The following is a 27,312-nucleotide window of genomic DNA, read 5'->3' on the forward strand; positions in this document are numbered from 1 at the left end:
TTTTTTTTTTTTTTTTGTGCTTTTTCCTTCATCAAAGGCAACGTTACTAATAGGGTACGGGATTCAACTGGAGGGTGCCGAATGCATATAAGACAAAGGACGTTTTATTTTGTCCTACATGTATTTTGATATCTTTCTTTAAAATTCCGTACCCTATTAGAGCATATCTTATGGGTGTCCTCAAATGAAGACTAACTCTTTCATGTGAAAGAGGACTCCTTCATATGAACTAATGAAGCCACTATGGGAAAAAATGAAAAGGAATATACTAAATGAGGGACTTTCCCCCGTTAAAAAAAAATAAGAAAACCTAAAAGAACTACTTAGACGGGAGATTTTTCCCCGTCAAAAAATAAAAACCTAAAATAACTACTTTAACAGGGGACTTTCCCCCATTAAAAAAATAAAAAACTAAAAATCCTACTTGGACGGGAGCCCGTCAAAATAAAAAAAACCTAAAAAACCTACTTTAACAGGGGCTATCCCCCGTTTGGTTCAGAAAGTTCAATTTTTTGTGACGGGGACCGTCCCTTGTCTAGTATTTCACTACCAACCACTCGTGCATGAACGTGTTTGGGGGGAAAGTGGGATAAACACTACCCATAGGAACCTCTAATCTGCCCAAATTGGTAGTGCACTCCTTCATTTGAAAGAGTGACATTACCTGTAGGATTTGCTTTTAGCAACATTGATCAAACAATGTTATCATTTTCAATGGTGTGTTGTTAGTCTCGTGCCTCAGCTAGGTCTGAGACACCGAAATTTCGGCGAGATACGCGGTCAAATTCCGGAATGTTTGTTTTCGAAAAGATTCTTAAACATACCCATATTTGTGGCTCATCTTTAATCAGACATCTCTGTATTCATTTTTTTCATCGATATAAAAAAAATGGATTGATCAAAAGGAGAGGATACGAAAGACTTGTATCATTCCAAAAGGAAAGACGAAAACTACTTGAACCAATTTATACTCACTCGTTTATACTTTGCGTCTCTGCCGATGTACATTTATACTACTTGAACCAACAAAATCGAAAAACAAAAACCCCGCAACCATAACAGTAACCACTTACTTCCAATCTAGGGAAGGAAAAAGGTTACTAACCACTTATGAATTACATTTAAGTATTAGTTATTCTGGAATTCTCTGAACACCAAAAAAAAATGTGTACTTATCATATTGAGCTTTGTAAATGATTGTAGCTTCTGTGCTCTGCTTGTCATTAAAAATTCTTAAATTCCTTTCCATTTATATGCTCAATAGAATGACAGCCGGAATAATGCTCCAGATTTGAGTCTGAACTTTGTTAACTTGAGCTAGATTCCAACTAAACAAAAGTCAAATCACATCGGCGGTCATAGTAAAGAACCATTTTATTTTTTTAATGAAGTAAGTCCAGATCTTCCGAGCAAAAACACAATGAATGAAAACATGATCGGAAGTTTTCGTCTTTGCTGCAAAATAATCAAGTCTCTGAAACATTCATTCCCCTCCTGATTAGCATATCTCTAGTTGGCAACTTTGAATGGGTTATTGTTAAGTGCATAATTTATATGATGTAGTATTCATTCCATATTTGCCTTAGCTATTATTCTTGCATATTTTCATATTATTATTCTTGTTTTCTCTTATGTGTCTCTATTAGGTGAATCATCCAAAAAAGAGCTACAAAGTTCTAAAAAGAGCTAAGAAGATAAATAATCAAGTATCCAAGTGCCCAAGCAAGAGAAGTGGAAGAAGTGCGACAAAAATGAGCAAAACTCTCAAAACTGAGAGAGAGCACAAGCCAAAGAGGAAACCAACTAGAGTAAACACCACCAACAATAAAAACAAACTTAGAACTGAACTAACCTGGTGGGTTGTGAAAAACTGTCTTTCTACTTCAAAATCAAATTCAAATAGGTAAGGGTCGTCCCTCTCCATGTTATATGACGTAAATAATTAAAAAATTAATAGCGTTAGTTGGATCCATTATAGTCGTTTTTGCGCATATTTTAACCAAATTTGAATCCTCACTTTTCCATGAACCCATCAATATAATCGTATATATGTCTAGTCTAAAATATTAGATGTACGGTTAAGATCGGTTGTTTTAGATTAAATTTAGATTTTCAAACTTTGAACATAACCAAATTAACCTTTATCCGCCATATTTTAGTAATAGAAGAAAAACTTAAACAAAAGAAAATCATTAATTCATGGCCAATTATAATTATAATTTGTGTACTAACTATAATTATGAGTTAACTTATTGTTTAAAAATTTCCAATTCCCTCTCATTCAACCGTGAAATCAACCAAATCTAATCTATGTTTCATAGTTGATTCCTATGTCGCTTCCAGTGGTGGTTATCAGTCGTGATTATAATTGGTTCAGATTTCTGTTGTTTGTCACAGTAGTGTTTGCCGTAAGATAACAATGGTATTATTGCGATACTATCGACCTTTGTTCAATCTCAAAAAGTCGTTTTGATTCTGGTATTCCAATCCTCAGCTTATCATCAACAAGAATCTCATCATCAGTCTCCAATTTTCACCATGTCTGCTCTTAGTTTTATTAAAACCAAGATCCTTTTCAAACCAGTTAACTCGCTGGAATCGGTCATCAACTCTAGATGTGATGGTAGCTCTTAATTTCAAAGGGAAACTTTCTTCTATTTCTCAATTCAAATTTCTAGCCAAAAATATTGGCCCGGATATTATGTATACTCCCAACAAATATGGAAAAAGAATTATACCCATCAATACAAAAATTTCCATAATCCGATAAGGTATCCAGCTTATATACAAAACCCTAAAACCCTAAGCATAATTGAAAATTTCTATCTCGCCAGCAAAAACTTTTGTGAACCCATGTCTCTAAACAACAACCAAATCATGAATCTTAACACCAATATGCAGACGACTACCTCTGTCTCTACTCCCCTTAGACCAATAAGAAGAATAATTGCGACTGCTGAAGCTCCTGATGAAAGTACTGATGGATTTACTTTTAACCTTCTTGGTAAAATAATCTTTAAAAAAACCACTAGATCATGAAGATGTTAAGAAGGAGATCAATGATCGTTGGAGAAGTTATCGTAGGTACGGAATTATCACAAAAGGCACAAACCTGTTTCCGTTCAGGTTTCAAAGGGAATATGCTTTCAATGGAGTTAGATTGAAAACATGGGATATTATGGGATACTTGTTATATCTAATCCAGTTTGATCCCAATATAGCTATCAATGAACACAAGTTTGAGCAGCATACATGGACCGTCAAGCTGCGAAACCTTGGGAATATTATTTTAAATGATAGATTGTTTTATGAGATTTGTAAAGATATAGGGAAAAAGGTCAATCCCGATGGAAGAAGAAGACAACCGAGAGGAAGTGTAACAAGTACTGTTTATGTCGAAGTCAAGCTCAATGAACCACTAAGAAGAGGTGGGTAGTATGTTACTCCAAACGGCCAGAAGCAATGGGTTATTTATCACTTTGAAATGCAGCTCTATGAGATTTGCAAAGCCTGTTGGGTTGTGGATCATATGTATACAAACTGCAAGAGACTTGCACAAGAACAGAAGATAGAGGCTATGACTGAAAATGAACATGCTGCATGGAGAATTCTATGATTAGAGTTGGAAATAATAAACCAAGACTATATTTGGAAGTCGAGTTAACTTGAGATACAAGTTTTTTTGGTTCTAGGAGAGTTCTATTATTAGAGTTTGATCTTATTAGGAAAGTGTGTTTGCTTAATCGTCAAGTTTGTTAAACTATAAATAGGCTGTTGATCCATGAGAATTTGTACATCGAATTATTATCAATGTAGTCGTTTTATGCTTCCACGTTTGTGTTCTCCGCTCTCTTGCTCGATCCTACAGAACTGGTTGAAATCATTGTATCAGAACATCATTATCAGCTTCCCGATTCAATCCTACTAGAACCCCAAGATGATCACAATGGAGTTACAATAATTTCTACCACTTTTGGAGGGTAGATTTCTTATTTTTAGCAATTTAACACAATCGCCTGTATTTGTTTCTATTGACCATTTTCAGTAAAACTAACAGTAAAAACGGCCGAGATTTTCTGACTAGTGTACAACTTTTGAATTGGAACATTTTGTACATGTGTACATATGAATCACATAAGTCACGGTTCGACTAGTACGATTCAGATTGAATTCGAATCGTGCTGATGAATCACTGATGTATTTTCAAATGGTTGTAGAGATAGTGGCAAGAAAGGGTCTTTTCAGACTTGTGAAGAAAACAATTTTTCTAGATTTAAATTAAACATGCAAATAAATAAAATAGTTCAAACCTTTAGAGAAAATACCAAGACTAGGATTCCACCATTGACCAATTAAATAGTAAACTCTAAATAATATGCATACAATTCTATCTTTAAAAATAATTCTAATATTTGCCTCAAATATATTTTTGAAGTAATAATTGTAATCACAAAGTATAAAACATCAAAAGTTTTTAAAACCCAGCATGCTTCATCAAAATAATTCACAACTATTCAATAAAAACTAATATTTCAAATTCAATTCCATGCAAATAATAAAATAATAATATTGCAAATAAATAATAAAATTAGAATTATACCAATCAATATGGACCAATGGCTTCCTCCGTCGTCTCGGCTAATGAGTTTAGCTCCTCATCCCAAAAACATACTCACAAGATGTGTTCATGGCTAAATAGGTGTTTTTATTGATGAAAATAATTTAGAATTGAAGTTTGTAACGCTGTAAAAGTGTTACAGCGTCACTGTTACAAAATGGTAAGGGCTGAAAATAAACGATTTAAGGAAACTGCTGTATAAGAACGATACTTGTTTCCACTTTTAAGACTGTCGAAGAACGACGGACTCTGCGAGTCTGTTCTTCGTCTTCTTCTTCCTCCTCGAGCAGCAGCAGCAACAATACCTCCTATAACTTCTTCTTCTCGTCTCTCGTGAACTCCCAACTCTCTCCTCAGGGTTTCTAACCCTTCTTATGACTCGACCCAACCTTTTTATAACTCAACAGGGTCATCAAATCCCGATGAAATCTCCTATTTCTCTTCTCTGCCAGTTACGGGTTTCTATCTTCTTCTCTCTTCTGTGCGCGTCTGTTAGCTATCCCATTGCCACAAAACTCTCTCCTGCCTTGAAAAAAACTAGATACATGTATATCCAGCGTGAAAGTCTCCCAAAAATTTCTCACAAAATATTTGAACGTGAACAGCAACATACGTGTCCTGTTTGGACTTTGATTGCTTCTCCCGGTCATTCCAGCCCAACTGGTTGGGTTTAAATCGATTGTACCAGGCCTTTTCAGTCAGTTAGAGTCCATACGTACCAAATACATCCATTGAATCTCCTAAAATCTCGTCAGAATTCGATCTCCAAAACTGTTCTTCGCTGCATGCATTTTCCCGCCAAAACTTGTATTTGAATTATGAAGATGACCTCCCCCTTATCCAGTTCGAGAGTCCCTTTAGTACATGCCCTTAAATGGGGTGCCTTTAGAAATTCTTCTGGGATGTTTTGCGCACTTTTTCGGGGTTCCTCCGGGGCATTTCTGGATGTCTCCAACATACTTCTGGGGTGCTTCTGGTAGTTATCAACGGAGGTCCAAATGCCGCATTTTTAGCCAATTTCGCCACAAAGCCTTATTCTTCCAAAAACACCTACAAATAAATAAAATAACCAAATAAGTACGATATCGAGCACTAACAATATACAAATGAGCTATATTAGACACATAAATTCGTCTATCAAATACCCCCAAACTTATTATTTGCTAGTCCCGAGCAAATCAAAACTACAAAATAAAATCCTAACTCACTGTCGCAGGCATCGTCGATTGCATTTAGCGTATGCAATAAGCCTTTAAACCCCTAGGTGTCCCTAGTGGCCGAGTTATAGTCTCGGGAGGGCTTACAAGAGATATACCCACAAAACCTGTACTTCATACCTTAGCTATCTACGCAGAACCTTGGAAGGCACTAAAGAATCTCCTTGGTTGGCATACTTATTGACTACAAGAGGAAGTACCCTGATGCGAAATTCCAATTGATATACACGAGTTTGTACTCAAGCATACTAATATTCATATATAAGTGACAGAGCTCTACTCAGATAGTTGCACTATGGACATCATATTCGGAGTCAAACTAATCACATGGAAAGATTAAGAGATGGATATAGAAAAACATAGATGGTTTTGATGTTTACTAAGTGAACGACGTTTCTCATATCTGTCTGAAGGCCTCCGCCAAAATGAACCTATCCTAATGGATTGAGATACTAGTCTGACTAATATCAACACAACTGGCATATACAAGGGAACCAGTGATTGATAATCCTAACTCTAGGTCAACACAGCTGGCATATACAAGGGTACCAGTGGTCGACTTTATTGAATTTATTCCTTTTGGTCAAATGGTCTGGTCTCAAAAAATTTCTCTTTCTCTTTTTTTTTTTTCATTTTTTTTTTCAACTTTTTTTTTTTTTGGTATCTCAATCACTCTAATTCACCCTAGCATTGGTAACAACTTGAATCGTGAGCCCCACCTAATCACTTAGAGTAACATAGTTTAAAATGAAAAAAATAAAAACAGAAGTGAAAAGGACTCAACGAGATTAGTGAAACTATCATGTTATTTCTAACACCTGAGCTCTGTGCTTTTATGAATAGACTCTTCTAGATGTTTGCATCTAATCAGATTGGTTCCTCAACTCCTACAACCAAAATGTTTCCATCCACTTAGGTTGGTTAGTGCTATCCTTAATAGGCATAAATTTCTAGGTTCTGGAGTTTATTTATTGCAAAAAGGTAACAAAAAGTGTTTCTTCCCCACCCCCAAACTTAAATCTAACATTGTCCTCAATGTTCTAAAGATGAAATTAAAAGCATGAACAAGGAGAAACTATTACCACTGGAGGGAAAAAAAAATAAGGAAGGATATTACCGTATCACATGAACGCGGGAGCCTCCCAGTAAATGTTAAATTTATAGTCATTAGCTAGACATCAAATACCTCTAAAAGAATTGTCACCTTCCAAAGTCGTATACCAATAGTCGAAACCATTGTGGGTCCATAAGACCAAATAGAACTTCCACGAATAAGAGACAAATGCTCAAGATCAGAAAAATGAGCAGATAGAGCACAACCTGATCTAAAGTTTCTCGCAAGACAACTGGATTTATCTGAGGTGCCCACTTGGGCTTCATATGAGTGTCTCGGCAAACAGATTCATCCGAAAAACGGGTCTCTAACATATGGATTTTCTCCTGGACATTATCAGGCGGATCAGGTTGTGGAGTCTGAATAGACTCAAGCGATACCTCGGATGCACTAGGCTTGAGTCTCAAGTTAGGGACTTCTACTGGGGATAATTGACAATCTCTACCCCAAATTTAGGGTAATCACTATTCTCCGTAAGACCTTTAACTATGGCTTGAATTTCCGGATCCGGAGAGTATTTAAAATACTCTAGAGCTTCTTCTAGTTCACTACCCCCAAAACTTAGAGTTTTGGGTATCTCTAGATAAACTAGTCACAATATTCCTAATTTCTAGACCATCCGGTTCCTGAAAAAGGTCAATTGCTTTCTCTGAGTTATAATCAGGTGGTTCATCATCTAAATTCTTTTGAGGTATACTAGCTATAGGAATTATATGTTTCATATCCTCAATGGTCATCCCTAGAGTTTCCTTATTGTGTTGAAGCACGGTTACTGGCCTAATCTCATGATCACTATCCAAATCGGAAGTTATAGGCAAAATCTCAGATGGGCCTACAAATGCATAATTGGGGTCCAACTTAGGAGGATCTTTAGGCTCTTCGAAATAAGGGCTTAAGGCTGATTCGGTAGCTAGTAATGGTTCAAACCTAGATTTCCATCCATCGGTATCTAACATAGGAATAGAATCCAACAGAGCATTTACTTGTTCAATGTTGCTATCATCGTCAAAATCCATGCTAAAACGGGCTAGACAACTCTCTAATGGATCTTCCGATTCGGTGTTTGGTACGGACTTCGGAACTAAGGTTCCTATCATGTTGACCTCTTCAATGCACGTTTCATCTAGCTCAGAATGTAGCTTATTGACATTAAAAATATTCAACTCAATAGTCATATTACCAAAAGATAGATTCATAATACCATTTCGACAGTTTATGATCGCATTAGACGTGGCTAAAAACGGGAGACCTAAAATCACTGGTATTTGGTTCTCTGGGTCAGGGACAGGTTGGGTATCTAGGATAATAAAATCCACTGGATAAATAAACTTGTCAATCTCTATGAGAACATCCTCGATCACACCACGAGGAACTTTAACGGACCTATCAGCTAACTGAAGTGTTATCTGGGTAGGTTTCATCTCACCAAGTCCTAGCTTAAGGTACACATGATATGGAAGTAAATTCACACTGGCTCCTAAGTCAAGCAACGCTTTCTCAACACGGTACTTACCTATTGTACAAGCAATGGTAGGGGACCCTGGGTCTTTATACTTAGGAGTAGTGGTATTCTGAATAATAGAACTCACATGACTAACTATGAAGGCTTTCTTCTGGACACTGAGCTTACGCTTTCGCGTACACAAGTCCTTAAGGAACTTGGCATAAGAGGGAATCTGCCTAATTGCATCTAATAATGGAAGGTTGATATTAACCTGCTTAAAAACCTCCAATATATCATTAAAGTTGGACTCCCTCTTAGTCGGAACTAGCAGTTGTGGGAATGGGGCTCTGGGAACAAAATCAGACTCAACATGACCCTCATTGGTCTCTTTGGAGACTCTATCAGTCTCTTCATTCTCTGGCTCAGACGGGTGAACTATAGCATGTTCACTATCAGGCATGGCAACCTTGTTGTCAACTTTCTTTCCACTCATTAGGGTTGTGACAGCATTCACATGATTGTACGATTTCTCTCCTTTGGGGTTAGGATCAGTATGACTAGGGAACCTTCCATTTTCTCTCTCACTTATAAACTTAGCTATTTGTCCTACTTGAAGTTCTAATTTGGCAAGACTCTGGGAATTATTCTTCAAATCTTGCCTAGTTTCTTGTTGAAAGCTAAGGTGGTTTTTTGATAGCATGTCATGGTTATTTGCTAACATAGTGAGAGTTTCTTCTAAGGTAGAGATATTTTTCTCAGAAGTGTTCTGAAACTGGGTTTGACCTGAAGAGTTCTTAAAATCAAAACCTGGGGGAGGCTGAGAATTGCTAGACTTGCCTTGACTCTGGCCCTTAGACCAAGAGAAATTAGGATGGTTTCTCCAACCAGGGTTGTAGGTCTCTGAGTAGGGGTCAAACTTCTGACGGTTTTCAAACCTAACATTGTTATAGACATCATGAGCTTGCTCTTCACTAACCTGACCTTCCCATAATGAGTTATCGGGCTCTATTCCACAACTAGAGACTTGGGAGGCTCTATTAGGTTCAACAAGGGACCTATTTTTAGGCTGATTCAATTCCAAAGCTTCTAACCTTCTGGACAAAGCAGCAAACTTAACATCTGACGCAAAACTCGTATCTACCATATTGGTGCTACTTCTATTGACCAAGAGTCTTTTAGGGGGTTCAACACAAGACTCCCACTGTTGGGATTTTTCAGCGATAGCTCCTAAGAAGGTAAAAGCATCTTCAGCATTTTTACTAGTGAACTCACCAGCGCACATAGATTCGACCATAGCTTTGGTCGAATAGTCCAAACCATTATAAATAATCTCTACAATTTTCATCTTATCAAATCCATGGTGAGGACACTGGGATAGAAGATCATTGAATCTCTCTAAAAATCTATAAATAGACTCTCCCTCTTGTTGCACACTAGTACTAATGTTCTGCCTAACAGCTGCAGTTTTATGCTTAGGGTAGAACTTCATATAAAAGGCAGCGATAATTTCCTGTCATGTTTCTATGGATTCAGACGGTAGGTTGTTCAGCCAGGTCTTGGCTTTATCTCTCAAAGAAAAGGGAAACATCTTAAGTTTCAAGACTTCATCGGTAAGGTCCTTTATCCTAATTGTTCCACAAATTTCCTCAAAGTCCCTAATATGGAAATAGGGTTCTCATCATCTTTTCCTAAGAATATAGGGATCATCTGAAGAATACTAGGTTTTATCTCAAAATTAGCCGTAGTGGCTGGCAATTTAATGCATGAAGCTCGGTTGGTCCTAGTTGGGTACATGTAATCTTTCAAAGTTGCCATTGTTGGCACAACTGTAATACTAGGGGTACTTTTATCACTCAGAGATAAATTCTCAAAACTGAAGTTTCCAAAAACAGGGCTCTCAAAAAAAGAATCTTCGAGCTCCCTGCTTAAATCAGAAGAATTACTAGGTTTTTCGCTAATCAATCGACCTAGAGTATCTCTTTTTCAAGCCCTAAAAAAATCGGGCATACACTAAAAAGAATTCAAAAAGAAATAAAAATCCTAACAGAAAGGTTCTAGCAATCACACAACAAGCTGACTCGACTTTACCACAGCAAACCTAAAGATTTCTAGCAAACAACAAGCATGATGACTCCACTTAGATTGTTTCTAGACCAGCTTCTAATCCTTCGAAAGGGAATTCGTTACAATTTAAGCAAACCCCTCTGGAATCAATCCGAGTTAAAGTAAGTTGAATAGAGGCGAGGGAAGCTCAGTGGAGCTTTGATACCCAAAACCTCACCGATCCAATGCGGCGCAGTCACGCATTCAACTCGCAGAAACCGTCAAGAACTTCGAGGTGTGCTTAAAGAGTAACCAATATTTTTCGAATGAGTGTCCTGTTAAGCTCGATACCCTATAGATCTCTTTCTAGTCCAAATTTTAGGCTTAGGTTCGCTTTAGGTTTCGTTTTCCTAAGGCAGGCAAGAAGGGAGAGGTGATGAAATCTGAACCCTTATCTTGTTTAGGCTAGGCCTTTCCCTTTACTAGGAAAATAAAGACAGTCTGGTTCGTCCTCAAACAATTATCACCTTAAGGAATACAGTAACTCGCTTGCAGGGGATTCGCGAGTGTGTCGATTGGACTTACCTCCCGTACCAGACGGGCGATGAACCGTTGAAGTCGACTCGGGCCACGACTCCTATGTCATGTGCGAACCCGAGGGTCCGAGACGATATCGTAATCGTCGTCCTTCCCTACAAACAATTTGTATTTAAACTACCCTTCCGTAGGGTATAAAAATAAAAATAAAAATGTCCAAAGTTTAAAGTCCACAGTCCACAAAAATAAAGTGCAAAAACAAAAAGTAAATTACAAAATATTTCCTAATACAATTCTAAAAAGTAATAATAATAAAACTAAATCCTAAAAAAAAAATTCTTCTTTTTGTCTTCTCTTTACGCTTTAAGCTTTTTTTTTCTCCAAGTCCTTAGTGTTCACTTCAAACCTGTAAATCAAAGACAAAAAGAAACGTAAAAAAGAACAAACAAAAAAAATAAAAATAAATAATAAATCTAAAAAAAATGCTACCTAAACACAAATCCCCGTCGGCGGCGCCAAAAATTTGATGTATTTTCAAATGGTTGTAGAGATAGTGGTAAAAAGAGGTCTTTTCAGACTTGTGAAGAAAACAATTTTTCTAGATTTAAATTAAACATGCTAATAAATAAAATAGTTCAAACCTTTAGAGAAAATACCAAGACTAGGATTCCACCATTGACCAATTAAATAGTAAACTCTAAATAATATTCATGCAATTCTATCTTTACAAATAATTCTAATATTTGCCTCAAATATATTTTTGAAGTAATAATTGTAATCACAAAGTATAAAACATCAAAAGTTTTTAAAACCCAGCATGCTTCATCAAAATAATTCACAACTATTCAATAATAACTAATATTTCAAATTCAATTCCATGCAAATAATAAAATAATAATATTGCAAATAAATAATAAAATTAGAATTATACCAATCAATATGGACCAATGGCTTCCTCCGTCGTCTCGGATAATGGGTTTAGCTCCTCATCCCAAAAACATACTCACAAGATGTGTTCATGGCTAAATAGGTGTTTTTATTGATGAAAATAATTTAGAATTGAAGTTTGTAACGCTGTAAAAGTGTTACAGCGTCACTGTTACAAAATGGTAAGGGCTGAAAATAAACGATATAAGGAAACTGCTGTATAAGAACGATACTTGTTTCCACTTTTAAGACTGTCGAAGAACGACGGACTCTGCGAGTCTGTTCTTTGTCTTCTTCTTCCTCCTCGAGCAGCAGCAGCAACAATACCTCCTGTAACTTCTTCTTCTCGTCTCTCGTGAACTCCCAACTCTCTCCTCAGGGTTTCTAACCTTTCTTATGACTCGACCCAACCTTTTTATAACTCAACAGGGTCATCAAATTCCGATGAAATCTCCTATTTCTCTTCTCTGCCAGTTACGGGTTTCTATCTTCTTCTCTCTTCTGTACGCGTCTGTTAGCTATCCCATTGCCACAAAACTCTCTCCTGCCTTGAACAAAACTTGATACATGTATATCCAGCGTGAAAGTCTCCAAAAAATTTCTCACAAAATATTTGAACGTGAACAACAACATACGTGTCCTGTTTGGACTTTGATTGCTTCTCCCGGTCATTCCAGCCCAACTGGTTGGGTTTAAATCGATTGTACCAGGCCTTTTCAGTCAGTTAGAGTCCATACGTACCAAATACAACCATTGAATCTCCTAAAATCTCGTCAGAATTCGATCTCCAAAACTGTTCTTCGCTGCATGCATTTTCCCGCGAAAACTTGTATTTGAATTATGAAGATGACCTCCCCCTTATCCAGTTCGAGAGTCCCTTTAGTACATGCCCTGAAATGGGGTGCCTTTAGGAATTCTTCTCGGATGTTTTGAGCACTTTTTCGGGGTTCCTCCGGGGTATTTCTGGATGTCTCCAACATACTTCTGGGGTGCTTCTGGTAGTTATCAACGGAGGTCCAAATGCCGCATTTTTAGCCAATTTCGCCACAAAGCCTTATTCTTCCAAAAACACCTACAAATAAATAAAAGAACCAAATAAGTACGATATCGAGCGCTAACAATATATACAAATGAGCTATATTAGACACATAAATGCGTCTATCAATCACGCCATCCAGAATCCATCTGATCCGAACGAATTTAGCCAATCTAATGAGACGATGAATTGTTGTTTTATCTTGGTTGTTTTCTTTCGGATCATTGGATTTGATTCTTCTTGATTCAATTAGGCGCTTGCAGATCAAAGTAATACTAATGAATTGTCATAATGATGGTGTTATGTTGATCTATGCAGAACCGTGGAAGAAGAAACCATCTTCAAAGACCTTGATGCGTTTCCAGATTATATCTTGGAGATGATACTGGCAAATTTTCCAATAAAAGACATCTTACGGTATCGGTCAGTTTCTAAGAGATGGAATTCGATGAGTATTTGTTCGTTATTGACCCATGACTAAGTCCATATATATGCCCGCATATGTAGTGAGGGAATTGTGGAATAGTCGTGCAAAGAAGTGAGAACCCTACGGGTGACTACTTCCTATCTCCTATCCTATATATAAGAATATTTATTATTCTTATTGACTAATGAAACTACTGCCGCAAACATAGGGTTTATAGAAACTATCTCTTCCATTACTTCTCTAGGAGACTAGGGTGTGAACTAGCAGTATATTCTCTAGTAGAGTATATTCAAGGCCTTACAGCAATCAAAGAACGAAGAAGGATTCTCAAAGAAGAGGCTCGTAACAGCAATCATTCGATCCTGAGGATTTCGGATCTTCCACAGGTAAGTTCCTATCCGAATCCATTTACTTTGATTCATGTTTATGTAACAGTGGCATCATGAGCTGTTTAGTATTGCTTGATTCGCCTTTTGAAGTGTGTCTGTTCTGATCTCTGTGTGATAATAGGATTTTTATTTTCATCATATGCTTGATTGAAATTTTGCATCTCTGTATGATGTATGCAATGGGAGTTTTGTATGCAATGGGAGTTTTTGTATCTCTTGTTTGATGTATGCATTAGGAGTGAAGTGCCGCATGATGATTTTGTATCTCTGTTTGATGTATGATGAATCTGCTGTTGATTGTTTCGTATACAGAGGAATTCCTGTTTTTTCTCGAATATGCTCCGTGTATGTTTGGAAGAAACATAAAATATTTTGTGTATTTTCGGTACAAGTGAGTCCAGCGTCTTTTGGATGACCTGTAGACTTACTTTCATTGGTTGAAAGTATTTTCGTGTATATCACATGAAGATTTAGTATCTTTATGTTTCTTCTGTAATCCTATAGTTTGTCTAATCATGCCATATATACATATTTATGTTGTGGATTGTGTGACCATGATGATTGTATTTGTTTTGATATACCGATTTGTTCCCATCATGAAGAGTCAGTCAAGTTGACATCTGTTTAAATATGTATATTTTCTGAAACTCCCATGAGCTTTCAAAGACGAGCAAGAGGATACAATTAGTAATGGACTTATTGCCCAGTACTTAGGAATTGTATCAGGAAGGATTATATATTTGTTATAATAAATCCATAGCTCTATAGACCCGTATACATCTGCTCGGTACGTTGTCAGAAACAAGAAAATGGTTTTGTACCGTGTTCTTGATTGTTTTGAAGCTCGTCATTTTTATTAGTTGAAAATGATTTTTGAGATGGGTAGTGAGGTACCTAGCAGTAAAAGAACTCAAAATGATTTTGTATTGATCTGTTTTGTATTCATATGGTTTATGAAAATGAGTCCCCATGTTTTGCTTGCTGTGTGTACCATATGATTTTTGAGTTTTCAGAAACTTCTGAATGTGTTTATACCCGATCATGAAGAAGATGAGTCCTAAGTGGGCTTGTGGCCTAAATGGGATTAGTGTCCATTCGTTAATCCAATAAGTGGGCTTATGTAGTCTAAATGAGCTTAGTGTCCGTTGGTTAATCAATAAGTGTACGCAGTTTGTTTTTCGGTGCTCCGGAAACTGGAGAGTCTCGTTATGTTCATAAGTTGGACAGTAACAGGACATGACATTCTCAACTTAAAGCTACATTTTTATTTTCAGGCTCATCTTATATATGTATATAGATATATACATTAATCATAATTTAAGTTGTATGGTATGATCACATGTTCGTATTAATGACATGTATGCTTAAGATGTATGATTGTTTTGACAACCATGATCACATGCTGTTTTTTGTGTGTGCGTAACATGATTGTTAAATGACATTTTGTGGTTCAGTTGGTTTAAACTATATGTTTTACCAATAATTACTTGTCCGAATTAATTGATAAATTTCGTGTTGAAGTACAATTTTGGATGATGATTATGAGCCTAGCGAAATTTTCGATCCTAAATTTGTATGTAAATGTTATTTTTATTAATTAGATTTTGAGACAGTATTTCGTATGTACACATAACAATAATGTCAATCTTTGTGCAAAATGCTTGTAGAAATGATTACCGAGAATTTGATTGTTGATCTCACCAAGGGATATAAACTAGATGGGAAGAACTATGACATGTGGAATAGGAAAATTCAGTACCTGTTTGACTCCAAAGATCAAACGGAACTGTTAACAAATGAAATGGTCCGACCTCAAGAAGGTAATTCTGTACAAGCCCGTCGTGACCTTGAAGCCTACGAAGCTTGGGTTAAGAAAGATTGTCATGCACGCCATGTTAAGCAGTATGAATGATGATCTTATTAGAGAATATGAGAATTATCCAACATCCAAGCAAATGTGGGATCAACTAAAATTTGATTTTGGTGGTACGTCCACTACTAGACTTCGCAACTTAGTGCTGAAATTCGAGGTCTACAGAAAAGATCCCAAGCATTCTATGACCGAACATCTTAGGACGATGTCGTCAATGATTAGTGATTTAAAATCTGTTGGGAATGTTCTTACTGATGAACAACAAGTTTTAGCTGTGATAAGGTCATTGCCTGATTCTTGGGTGCATATGAAGCAAATTTTGACTCATAATGAAGGCATCAAGAATTTTTCTGATATTTCTCGACAGGTTGAGCTTGAGGCTGAGCGCCAAGAGGTGACACGTGTGGCTGCCTTGTATGCTCAAGGTGAGTGCAAACCACAGGGTAAGCGCAAGAACGATAGCCGAAAAGATGTCAGCAAGGAAGAAAAGACAGCTAAGCGTCGTCGTGACAAGCGAGCTGGTAAAAAGGATAAGTCCAAGTTGAAATGCTACAACTGTAACAAAAAGGGACATTTTGGCCGTGAGTGCACAGAGCCTAAAAAGGTACCTTTTTCACCCAACTCCGTAAACATTTGTGTTTGTACACATGTATTGGTTGCTCATTCTCTCCCTGAATGGATTGTAGATACGGGAGCAACAAGACACATAGCTCGAGATCGAGCGGGGTTCGTAAATTATCGACGTCTTTCACGTGGTACACAAAGAGTCTACATGGGCAATGGCTCAAGTGAGGAAGTTGTTGGAGTTGGTACTTATCAACTTCATATGCGCTCTGGATGCATTTTAACACTTCACGATGTGCTTTATGTACCTGGAATTCATCATAATTTACTTTCAGTTATTGCACTTCTTAGTTTTGGATATTCTTTTAAATTGAAGACGGCAGATTGGACATCATTCATGATGGTATTTTGTTTGGACATGGTTATTTAAGTAATAACTTCTTTAAATTAGATTTGTTTAGTTCTTTTTCTTCTGATGTTTTAGTAACTAATGCTAGTAGTAGTGTTGTTGATGATTGTATGACTTGGCATGCTAGACTAGGCCACATTGGGCAAGATAGGATGACAAGGTTAGCTCGAGAAGGCCATCTTGGCTCACTCTCTAAAGTTTCCTTACCCGTTTGTGAACCTTGTCTAGAAGGCAAAGCTTGTAGAAAGCCTTTTGGTAAGGCTAAACGTACTACTCAACCTCTTGAGTTGGTACATTCTGACATCTGTGGACCTATGAATGTTAAAGCTACGCATGGTTATTCCTATTTTCTTACATTTATTGATGATTATACACGATTTGGTTATGTATATTTGATCGCTCACCGCTACAAATCCTTAGATTGTTTCAAGTGCTTTCTAGCAGAGGTTGAGAATCAATCTGGGAAGAGTTTGAAGACTCTCCGTACTGACCGTGGACGTGAACACTTATCAGATATATTCAAAGAATTTTGTGAGACAAAGGGTATAACTAGGCAGCTTACTATTCCCTATACTCCGCAGCAAAATGGTGTTGCAGAGAGAAGGAATAGAACATTATTGGATATGGTAAGATCAATGATGGCGCAAGCCAACCTCCAAATATTTTTTTGGGGGGATGTTATTATGACTGAGGCCTATATTTTAAACCGTGTCCCATCACAGTCAGTTCCTACTACACCATATGAACTATGGAAAGGCGAAAAACCCAATTTAGGGAATTAGCGCCCATGGGGTTCGGCTGGTTTTGTTCACAACACTTCCCATGTGTACGGGAAACTAGGACCTAGAGAAAGAAAGCTTGTCTTTATAAGATATTCTGATTTCTCAAAAGGTTATGTGATGTATGGTGAATATCCAAGTGGAGGAATGACTGAAGTAGAGTCCAGAGACATTGTTTTCATTGAAGATGATTTTCCTCGCATCAGTTACATTAACAATAACTTGGAACTCTTTGAAATAGAAGAGAATGTTGACATCTTACCATCTTCTAGCGAGGGTAGGGAATTAGTTTCTCAACCTATACCTGCTGAAGATAGTTAGAGTGATCTTCATCATATTGGGAGTATCACACTAGAGCCCCAAGACCTTGAGAACGCAGAAGTAAGCGTCAAAAAGTACCCCGTCGTCGTTTTGAGATTGAAGGGGGAATATTAATGTATGCTGCAAGTGCTGAGGATGAACCTACTTCTTACGAAGAAGCGGTTTCATCACCTGCTAGCGGCAAATGGATTGTTGGCAGCAGAATGAAATAATATCAATGAAAGACAATGATGTTTGGGATTATGTTGACCTTCCGCCTGGGCGAAAGACTATTGGAAACAAATGGGTTTTTAAAATTAAACGCAAGGCAGATGGTTCAATTTATAAATACAAGGCTCGCCTAGTAGCGAAGGGATATACCCAACAAGAGGTTATTGACTATGAGGAAAAAATTTCCCCTATGGTGAGGTTTGCTTCAATTCGTCTCATGCTTGCTATAGTCGCACATTTGGATTTAGAATTGTACCAAATGGATGTTAAAACTGCATTTCTCAATGGAGAACTGGACGAAGAGATTTACATGTCTCAACCCAAGGGTTTTGAGGTCAAAGGACAAGAGCGCAAAGTTTGCCGTCTCAAACGTTCTATTTATGGCCTTAAGCAATCGTCTAGACGATGGTATATGCGTTTCCATCAGTCTATCACCTCTGTTGGTTATGAGATGATTGAGGAATACCATTGTGTGTACATTAAACGATCCAAGAAAAGTATTCTTATCCTAGCATTGTACGTCGGCGATATACTATTAGCTGGTAATGATCTTGAAGGTATTGTCCCCATTAAGAAGTGGTTGTCCTCTAATTTTGAAATGACGGACATGGGTGAAGCTAATTATGTATTAGATGTTAAGATCACACGAGATCGCTCAAGAAAGATTCTTAGTTTGTCACAAGAGACTTACATAAAGAAGATTCTTGAACGTTTTTGAATGCATGATTGCAAACCCATTGACACTCCTATGGATAAAACTTTGGTCCTAAGTAAAGATCAATGCCCAAAGAATGAAGAAGAAAAGAATTATATGTCCAAAGTACCTTATGCATCCGCAGTTGGGAGTCTAATGTATGCTATGTTGTGTACTAGACCTGACATAAGTTTTGCAGTGGGTATGGTAAGCAGTTACCAAAGTAACCCTGGACCGGATCATTGGAAAGCGGTCAAAGGGATATTTCGTTATCTTAAAGGGACTGCTGATCTTCCCCTTTGTTACCATGGAGATGATATTAGACTTAAAGGATTTAGCGATGCCGATTGGGGCAACGATAAAGATGAGCACAAGTCTACTTCAGGTTATGTGTTTAAACTAGGAGGCGGTGCAATCACTTGGTGTAGTAATAAACAGAAGTGTGTTTCTCTTTCCACTATGGAAGAAGAGTATGTTGCACTTTCAGCAGCTGTCCAAAAAGCTGTATGGTTAAGGAGATTTCTTAAGAGCCTTGGTGTCTCAGAAAATGCAAAGGATGTGGTGGTGCTTCATAGTGATAGCACATCATCTCTTGCATATGTGAAGGATCCCAAATACCATGGAAAAACCAAACATATTGGTAGGCGATTCCATTTCATACGTAATATAGTTGCACAAAGAAAGGTTGTTCTTAGACATATCTCCACGAACAAGATGTTGGCTGACCCTTTGACCAAGCCAATGCCAAGAGTTGTTTTCCAATCTCATGTAGAGAACATGGGATTGACTAGGATTTGATATGCAGAACATTTGATTATTGTTCGATGAAATTATTATTATTTTTGAGTGAATGAATGAGTAATGATTGTTTTCTTGATTAAATACGTTTTATAGAATTCAAATATACTATTCATGTGTACATATATTTGAACTTGTCTATGGGCAAGAATCGGCCTACTCACACAGGTGATTCGCCTTGGCGCTTAGTATAGCGAGCAAGATGAGACAAGAGAAAAGAAGTTTTTGGGAATTTGTATTTCAAAAACTACTTGTTTTTGTAACAATCTTTTAATTCTTTTCTAAATTGTAAAAGTCGCCTTAGTATGTCTAAGATGAGATCTCAAAGAGATTAATCATTAAGTTACTTAATGAAGCCTGTTATAAAGCCAGATGTGATTTTCTAAATAGCCTCTATGTGTATGACTGGGTTTAGAAATTCAGGATAGGCGCTTTTTAGCGACTAAACTAAGATCTGTATGGTGAATTTTTAACGTAAGGCATGCCCATTTAAGTGGGAGAACACCATAGCATACACATATTGTATGTGCTAAGTCGACCGAAAGTGGGAGCAATTAATGATTCCCTGATTCATTGTTGTGTGAGCCACATGATTAATATCCAATTCTTTTACCCTTTTGATACATCTTTTCTAATACGATGCATATTTCCGTTATATGATACATGTCTAGGAAAGCTATTAAGTTGAATTGGATTGATATGAATTTCTTGGAAGAAAATTTGATGATACACCACGAATTGTGATTCATTGCTGGCCAGCGTTTTTCGTCTGTCGAAAATCATGAATACAATTTATATGTGTGGGTACAATACTGCTTCTTCGAGGGATTAAGAGTATTGCATCGGGTGTAGTCAAATTATCTGAGGTGAAAACGAGAATTTAGTAAGTGATGTACTTTGGTTAGTTTAGTGAAAACTTAATCACCGTACTCCTGCCATTTGTGTAATGCTCGTGAGGTCGCACACCCTATATCCAGTATGAAGAGTTTGGTAATGTGTAAATGAGAGTACTATATTATATGCGTGCAAGTGGGAGATGTTGATATTTTGGTCGTTGTATTGACCCTTGACTAAGTCCATATATATGCCCGCATATGTAGTGGAGGAATTGTGGAATCAGTCGTGCTAAGAAGTGAGAACCCTACGGGTGACTACTCCCTATCTTCTATCCTATATATAAGAATATTTATTATTCTTATTGACTAATGAAACTAATGCCGGAAAACATAGGGTTTATAGAAACTATCACTTCCATTACTTCTCTAGGAAACTAGGGTGTGAACTAGCAGTATATTCTCTAGTAGAGCATATTCAAGGCCTTACAACAATCAAACAACAAAGAAGGATTCTCAAAGAAGAGACTCGTAACGGCAATCATTCGATCTTGGGGATTTCGGATCTTCCGCAGGTAAGTTCCTATCCGAATCCATTTACTTTGATTCATGTTTGTGTAACAGATGATGGCAACTCGTCCAAACCTTTCAGTCATATTTTCGTAGATCCTCCACTAGACGGCCATGGTTTTTACTCTTGGATACAAATCAATCATCATCGCCCACACTCCAATCTGAAGAAGTATATAACACGGAAGCTCCTGAAGCTTGGTATCAAATGAATCTCAAAATTTCCAGACCAATAGCAACCACAGGAAGAACAAATAATGTTGCATTTTCGTCTGGTGGAGTGATGTGTCTCTGGTCAGGAAGTAATATCTTCCCTTGAGCGATTCTGCGCATCGCTTACCATTGTTGTCTTATTCTGATGGTGGCCATTATGTAAAGGGGGTGGCGGTTCATGATCTACCTCGTTCACAATTGGCAGGACGACTAAGGTTTCAACTTTTTGTACTTGTTGGGAAGAAAGATGGCCATAGGCAGGTGTGGCGAATCAAAACGTATGCGTCATCTCTAGGGGACCAAGGACGCGGTGTTTGGACTGAGAAGCAGTTGAACTGGGATGATAATTCGATTTATCATCAGTTCAATTCAGGGAATATTGCAGGTGTTACTTCAGTATGCCAAGATGGGGATATTTTGGTGCATTTTACGAGTGGGGATGGCTCTAGAGCAATCTGCTGCGACATTCATAAAGGCACCACTTACATGACCCCTGCATTTCTTCCACCATTTCAGTTTTCCAGAGCTTCAAAGTTGGTTGCGTGTGATGGAACGCTTTTTGTTGTTATCCTGAGCTCTGATATTGAACGATCACTTCCACCTACACGTCTTCAAATCTTTGAGTACTCGGTTCATGAGAACGCAAACACAACGAAGAAATGGAAACACGTTACAACCATGTCGCAAATATTGTTTGATAAGTACTGTCCTAATGGAACGAAGCATAACCACACGATTAGTTGTGCAGGTCATGGGGATCACATCATGGCCTATGTGAGTTGTATCGTGCTGAATTGTACTTTCAATTTTATGAAATACCAGCTGCAAAACAGGTGCAATTGGCGGGTATTAATCTTGATCGGAAGGCGTTACAGTGGTACAAGTGGATGAAAAAAATATCACTAAACCCTAACTGGGAAGGCTTCTCTGCATCTTTTTTGAAACGATTTGGACGCACCAAATATGATGATCCAGCTGCAGATTTATCCAAGATCAGTCAAGTTAATTTTAGTTCCACTGGAGACTATCAGGAGGAATTTGAACGACTGTCAAACCAGGTAAGTGATGTTCCACTTTTTTTTTTGGTAAGTTGTTATGTTGGTGGATTAAAACCTGAGGTCCGTCTCGAAGTGCAAGCCTTAAGCCCGGAATCCTTAGTTGAGACCACAGGGCTAGCTCGTTTGCAAGATCAAAAAGTTAACTTGAGACGACAAGGTTCAAAACTTGCAGTGCGACCTAATCCAAATCCTACAACCACAGCACCAACAACCAAAACTAATATTCCTCCACAGAAGAGGCGGAGGAGAGACGGAAGAAACAGTTATGCTGTAACTGCGATGAAAGATGGTTTCGAGGTCATCGATGTAAGTCAAAGACGTTATTCCTGATTGAAGGTGAAGAGGACGTTGGTGAAGAAGATGAGAGTAATACATGGGATGTTGAAGAAAAACTCACACCAGAAATCTCCATGCATGCCCTAGCAGGATCAATGACGCCGGAAACCATGTGAATTGTGGGTCAAGCTAAGAAAGCAAGGGTCACAATTCTTGTGGATTCAGGAAATACTCATAATTTTCTCGATCCCGCTATACCAAAACAGTTGGGCATTGAGATGGTTAAGGATGAAGGTTTTGAAGTTATGATTGCTAACGGGTCTCGGATTCCATGTCTGGGGCAGTCCCAAAATGTAGAATTTCCTCTTCAAAATACTCCTTTTGTGAGTGACTTCCATGTGTTGGCGTTAGGTGGATGTGGCATGGTCTTAGGAGCGCAGTGGCTCCAAACTTTAGGACCAATTCGGTGGGATTTTAAAAACTTAACGATGAAGTTCGAGGTAGGCGACAAAAATATCCGACTGTTAGGACGTCAAATTAAGGAAAACCAACTAGCTTCAATACACATAATGGAGAAGTTAATCAAACAGGGGGCTCCAGCTTTAGTTTGTTGTGTTCAAAACTTGGAAACGAGTCAGACAGCGTCCAAGTTACCAAAGGAGATTACACAATTAATTGCTCGTTACACTCCCGTATTTGCAACACCCACCAAGTTGCCACCGATGCGAACTCATGACCATAAGATACTGCTGTTATCAGAAGCTGCACCGGTAAATGTCCGACCATACCGTTATGCGCACTGTCAAAAAGCGGAAATCGAACGACTAGTCCAGGAGCTTTTGGAAGCAGGTTTAATTAGACCAAGCACTAGTCCCCTCTCATCACCAGTCAAGAAGAAAGATGGAACGTGGCGGATGTGCATTGACTACCGATCGATCAACCAAGTAACCGTTAAAGATAAGTTTCCTATACTTGTCATTGATGAGCTGCTTGATGAATTGCATGGGTCTAGATATTTTTCAAAGTTACATCTGCATTCCCGTTATCATCAAATTAGGATGTATGATGAAGACATATTCAAAACTGCCTTTGGCACTCATGATGGGCATTATGAATTTTTGGTAATGCCGTTCGGTTTAACTAATGCACCATCTACGTTTCAACACCTAATGAATGACATTTTTCGACCACATTTACGATAGTTTGTTTTGGTGTTTTTTGATGATATTTTGATTTACGGTCGAACTTGGGCGAAGCATTTGCAACATCTGGAAACTGTATTTCAGATTTTATTAGATAATCAACTTGTGGTGAAACTTAGTAAATGCTCATTCGGGAGGGAGAGTACTGAATACCTTGGGCACATCATAAGGGGTTGCAGCTGATCCTCCAAAATTGAGAGTATGCAGAATTGGCCAACGCCAAAAACGGTAAAGAGTCTCCGTGGATTTTTGGGATTAACAGGATACTATCGCAAGTTTGTAAAAAATTACGGTTCGATATCGTATCCTTTAACTCAGTTATTGAAGAAAGACAGCTTCGTCTGGTCCGATGAGGCGGAAAATGCATTCGTGTCCCTTAAAAAGGCCATGACAACAACGCCGGTTCTAGCGCCCCCAAATTTTAATCAGAGTTTTGTTATGGAAACAGATGCCAGTTGGCATGGACTCGGGGCAGTACTAATGCAGAATCAACATCCAATCGCGTACACAAGCAAAAGTACTTGGACCTCGCTATTTTAACTTATCAACTTGCGAGAAGGAGCTGTTGGCAATAGTACATGCTTTATGCAAATGGAGGCCGTATATCTTGGCTAAGCGTTTTACTATTTACACCGACCAACAAAGTCTGAAACATTTTTTAGAAGCCAAGGCTACTACGCCGTCGCAGCAAAAGTGGTTAGGGAAATTACTTGGCTATGATTACGAAATCAACTACAAGAATGGAGTGGAAAATACTGCAGCTGACGCATTATCTAGGATGCATAATAATCCGGAGAGTTGTGCTGTCACGTATGTTAGTTGTTCTTGGATGGAAGATCTAAAAAAGGAGTTAAGAACTGATCCGTGGTTGCTGGAACGAGTGACAAAGATACAACAATCCAACTTCTTTGCCAAGAACTATTCAGTGGAAGATGGGCTGCTTAAATATCACCAGCAATGGGTATTAAATCCCAATTCTCGTTGGAAAGATCTACTGTTGCAAGAATTTCATTCATCGCCGGCAGCGGGACATTCAGGTTATTTAAAAACGATGAAAAGGCTTTCAAAATTATTCTATTGGCAGGGAATGCAACAAGATATTAGAAATTATATAGCACACTGTGAAGTGTGTCAAAAAAAAATAAGTATGAGACGTTGTTGCCGGCCGGACTAATGCAACCGTTGCCTATGCCCATTTCATGGCACTAAAACATCCGTACACTGCAGCGTCAGTAGCCAAGGTTTTCTTAGAATCTGTAGTGAAATTGCGTGGATTTCCACAATCCATTGTGTCGGACAGAGATGCTGTATTCACTGGTAAATTTTGGCAGGAATTATTTCGACTTCAAGGAACCGAATTAAGAATGAGCTCTTCTTATCACCCGGTGGTGAACCGGTGCTTAGAATCCTACTTGCGTTGTTTTGCTGGAGAGAAGCGTAAGACTTGGTCGTCGTGGCTACATTCGGCAGAATATTGGTATAACACGACTTACCATACATCTGCTTGGATGACCCCATTTGAGGCATTGTATGGCATACCTCCTCCAGTTATGCACCATTACACCCCTGGAGAAGCAAGAAGTACACCGGTTGCAGAGACATGATAAAGCATTTTGGACATCACAAGACTCCAGGACAAGATGGAATGACCATGGAATTTTACGCTAAATGCTGGGACATCATTAAAACTGACTGTATGGTTTAGCAGGATTTCCTGAAGCAGCTGTTATAAACTGGAGATTGAAACTTCCTTGCCTTCGATTTGTGAAGTGCTTATTATATCTTAAGAAAATCAAATCACACAGTAGTGGTCAATAAAACATGAAACCAAAATTCAGTTCTAATTTGTTAACGAATGCAAAGCTCAAGTAGAGCTTTCATTGCCTTTCTTTTCTTGATCACTTTCCCATAAACAGATCTCCCTAGCTTCATTTCTTTCTCCATCTCCACAACTCCACCAATAACACCATTTCTTCTCAACCCATCCACCACCATTTTCAGAACTCTTTCATCACTGCCTACAGCTTCTGCAACGCTTTCGCCGACAACCTCAGCTGGTGGAATCCGCCGTCCCCACCTTTGCATAGACTTCTCTGACTGGTAAGCTTCTGTAAATATCCTCCAGAATGAAGCTCTCAAATAGCCCTTCTCCCTTTTCTCCGCCTTCACCATCCATCTCTTCATCCCTTCCTCTAATCTGACAATTACATTACCTATATCTGACCCACACTCCAGCAAAATCTCAATTTCAGTTAAACCCTGATTACGGTTAAACATATCTCTCTCGAATCTGCATCTGTTACACTCACAGTGAAATCCCCAAGTTTTAGACATCTCTATTCTCTTGTTCAATGGTGTTAAAACATCAAAATAAGCGAAAAATATTTCTTCTCCAGCTTTGATATCTCTAGAAGCATGAACCATTAAATGATCTCCAATGTGTAAGCGCCTGGCATTAGGCTCACAAGAGTGATTAATGAAAGATGCCAAAATCCATAAACCAACACCATAGTAATTACTGTTCTTTCCAAGAACTTTAGAGGAGAATCCGTCTTCTTCGGTTAGCGAATTCACATCCAAAATGTTCAAAATCTTAGCAACATCTGGTTTCATATACTCAGTTAATAAAAAATCATCATTGTCAGGCCTGAAAACACTAATGTCAGGAACTTGAAGCACTTCTTCTTCTTCCCCAGTTGATAATCTGCAAATCAAATCGCAAGTCTTTCTACATTTCGTCGCAACATCAACAATTTTATCGACGAAATCCTTCCACATAACCATCTTTGAATCTTCACCACATTCCGGCAAAAAAATCCCTCTATCAGTGGCAACTGCCTTAGTAACAAACAATAAACTCCCGGCTTCAATATTCTTTGTCGTAAACAAACCTCTACCACTGACCTCCGATTTCTTAATCTCGACTGGTCCAATGAACTCGGCGAGATCTGGATTTTGATCTTTGGAAAACCCATTTAATACCCAATCAGACAAATCAAAAACCCCAGTCCTAGATTGATACTCAAGTTTCTTACATCTATCTAAAAACCCATTTATCATTTCAAAATCACTGTTCTGAATAGGTTCATTATCATGTAAAGCAGATTGAAAACAGTTAGAAGCATTCGCATATTGATTAAGATGTAACAAGATTTTACCTTTACAGACAAGGGTTTTGAAATGGGTATTCTCAATTTCCAATGCTGCGTTACAATCTTCAAGTGATTCCGCGTAATGACGGATCTTTGATTTTGCATCGGCTCGATTTGATAGAGCTAAACAAAGAGTTTTCTGTAATTTGTTGAATCGATCTGGGTTTTCAGATTTGGAAGTGATTTTTGGGAGATGGTTTTTAGAGAGGGATATGAAATTAGAGTAAACTTTAATTGATTCTTTATATTCTTCTCTGAGAAGAAGTTCAGTTGGTTTGAATCTCAGCTGTTGCATCAATTCTTCTTCTTCTTCATCATCTATTTTCATTTTTAATGGATTTTTTAATTTCAATCAGAAATTAGGTTTTTATTCCTCAGTGTGATTTTGTGTTTTATACTGTTTAAACTTTCGTAACGGTCGTATTTGGTTTACAACGGCTACGGTTATCTCGGGTTTACTAGATGCGGAATCATTGAAATACGGAGTAAATTTTGTTTACTTCATGTACCACAGATTGTGGAATACAATTTCAATCGTAACCGTTCATTTAGACTAATGGATACATAGGTCCAACTAGTATATGGAAAAGTTTTTTTTTTTTTTTTTT

At 37.9% G+C, this 27,312-nt stretch overlaps 2 protein-coding genes across 2 annotated transcripts in view; both read right to left on the reverse strand.

Annotated features, from left to right (window-relative positions):
* Positions 1–1,924, reverse strand: part of LOC113318561 — a 4,378-nt gene extending 2,454 nt beyond the window's left edge. Inside the window, exon 1 of the mRNA XM_026566741.1 lies at positions 1,853–1,924. Within this exon, the coding sequence (XP_026422526.1) occupies positions 1,853–1,924 (72 nt within the window). The remainder of the gene's footprint in view (positions 1–1,852) is intronic.
* A 22,620-nt stretch (positions 1,925–24,544) lies between these two features.
* Positions 24,545–27,087, reverse strand: LOC113315081. The gene has a single exon (XM_026563395.1). It carries the CDS (start codon positions 27,030–27,032, stop codon positions 25,401–25,403), a length of 1,632 nt encoding a protein of 543 aa, XP_026419180.1. The 5' UTR covers positions 27,033–27,087; the 3' UTR covers positions 24,545–25,400.
* Positions 27,088–27,312: the final 225 nt, after the last annotated feature.

The sequence above is a fragment of the Papaver somniferum genome, chromosome 10, assembly GCF_003573695.1.
Source record: "Papaver somniferum cultivar HN1 chromosome 10, ASM357369v1, whole genome shotgun sequence".
Classification (NCBI taxonomy): Eukaryota; Viridiplantae; Streptophyta; class Magnoliopsida; order Ranunculales; family Papaveraceae; genus Papaver; species Papaver somniferum.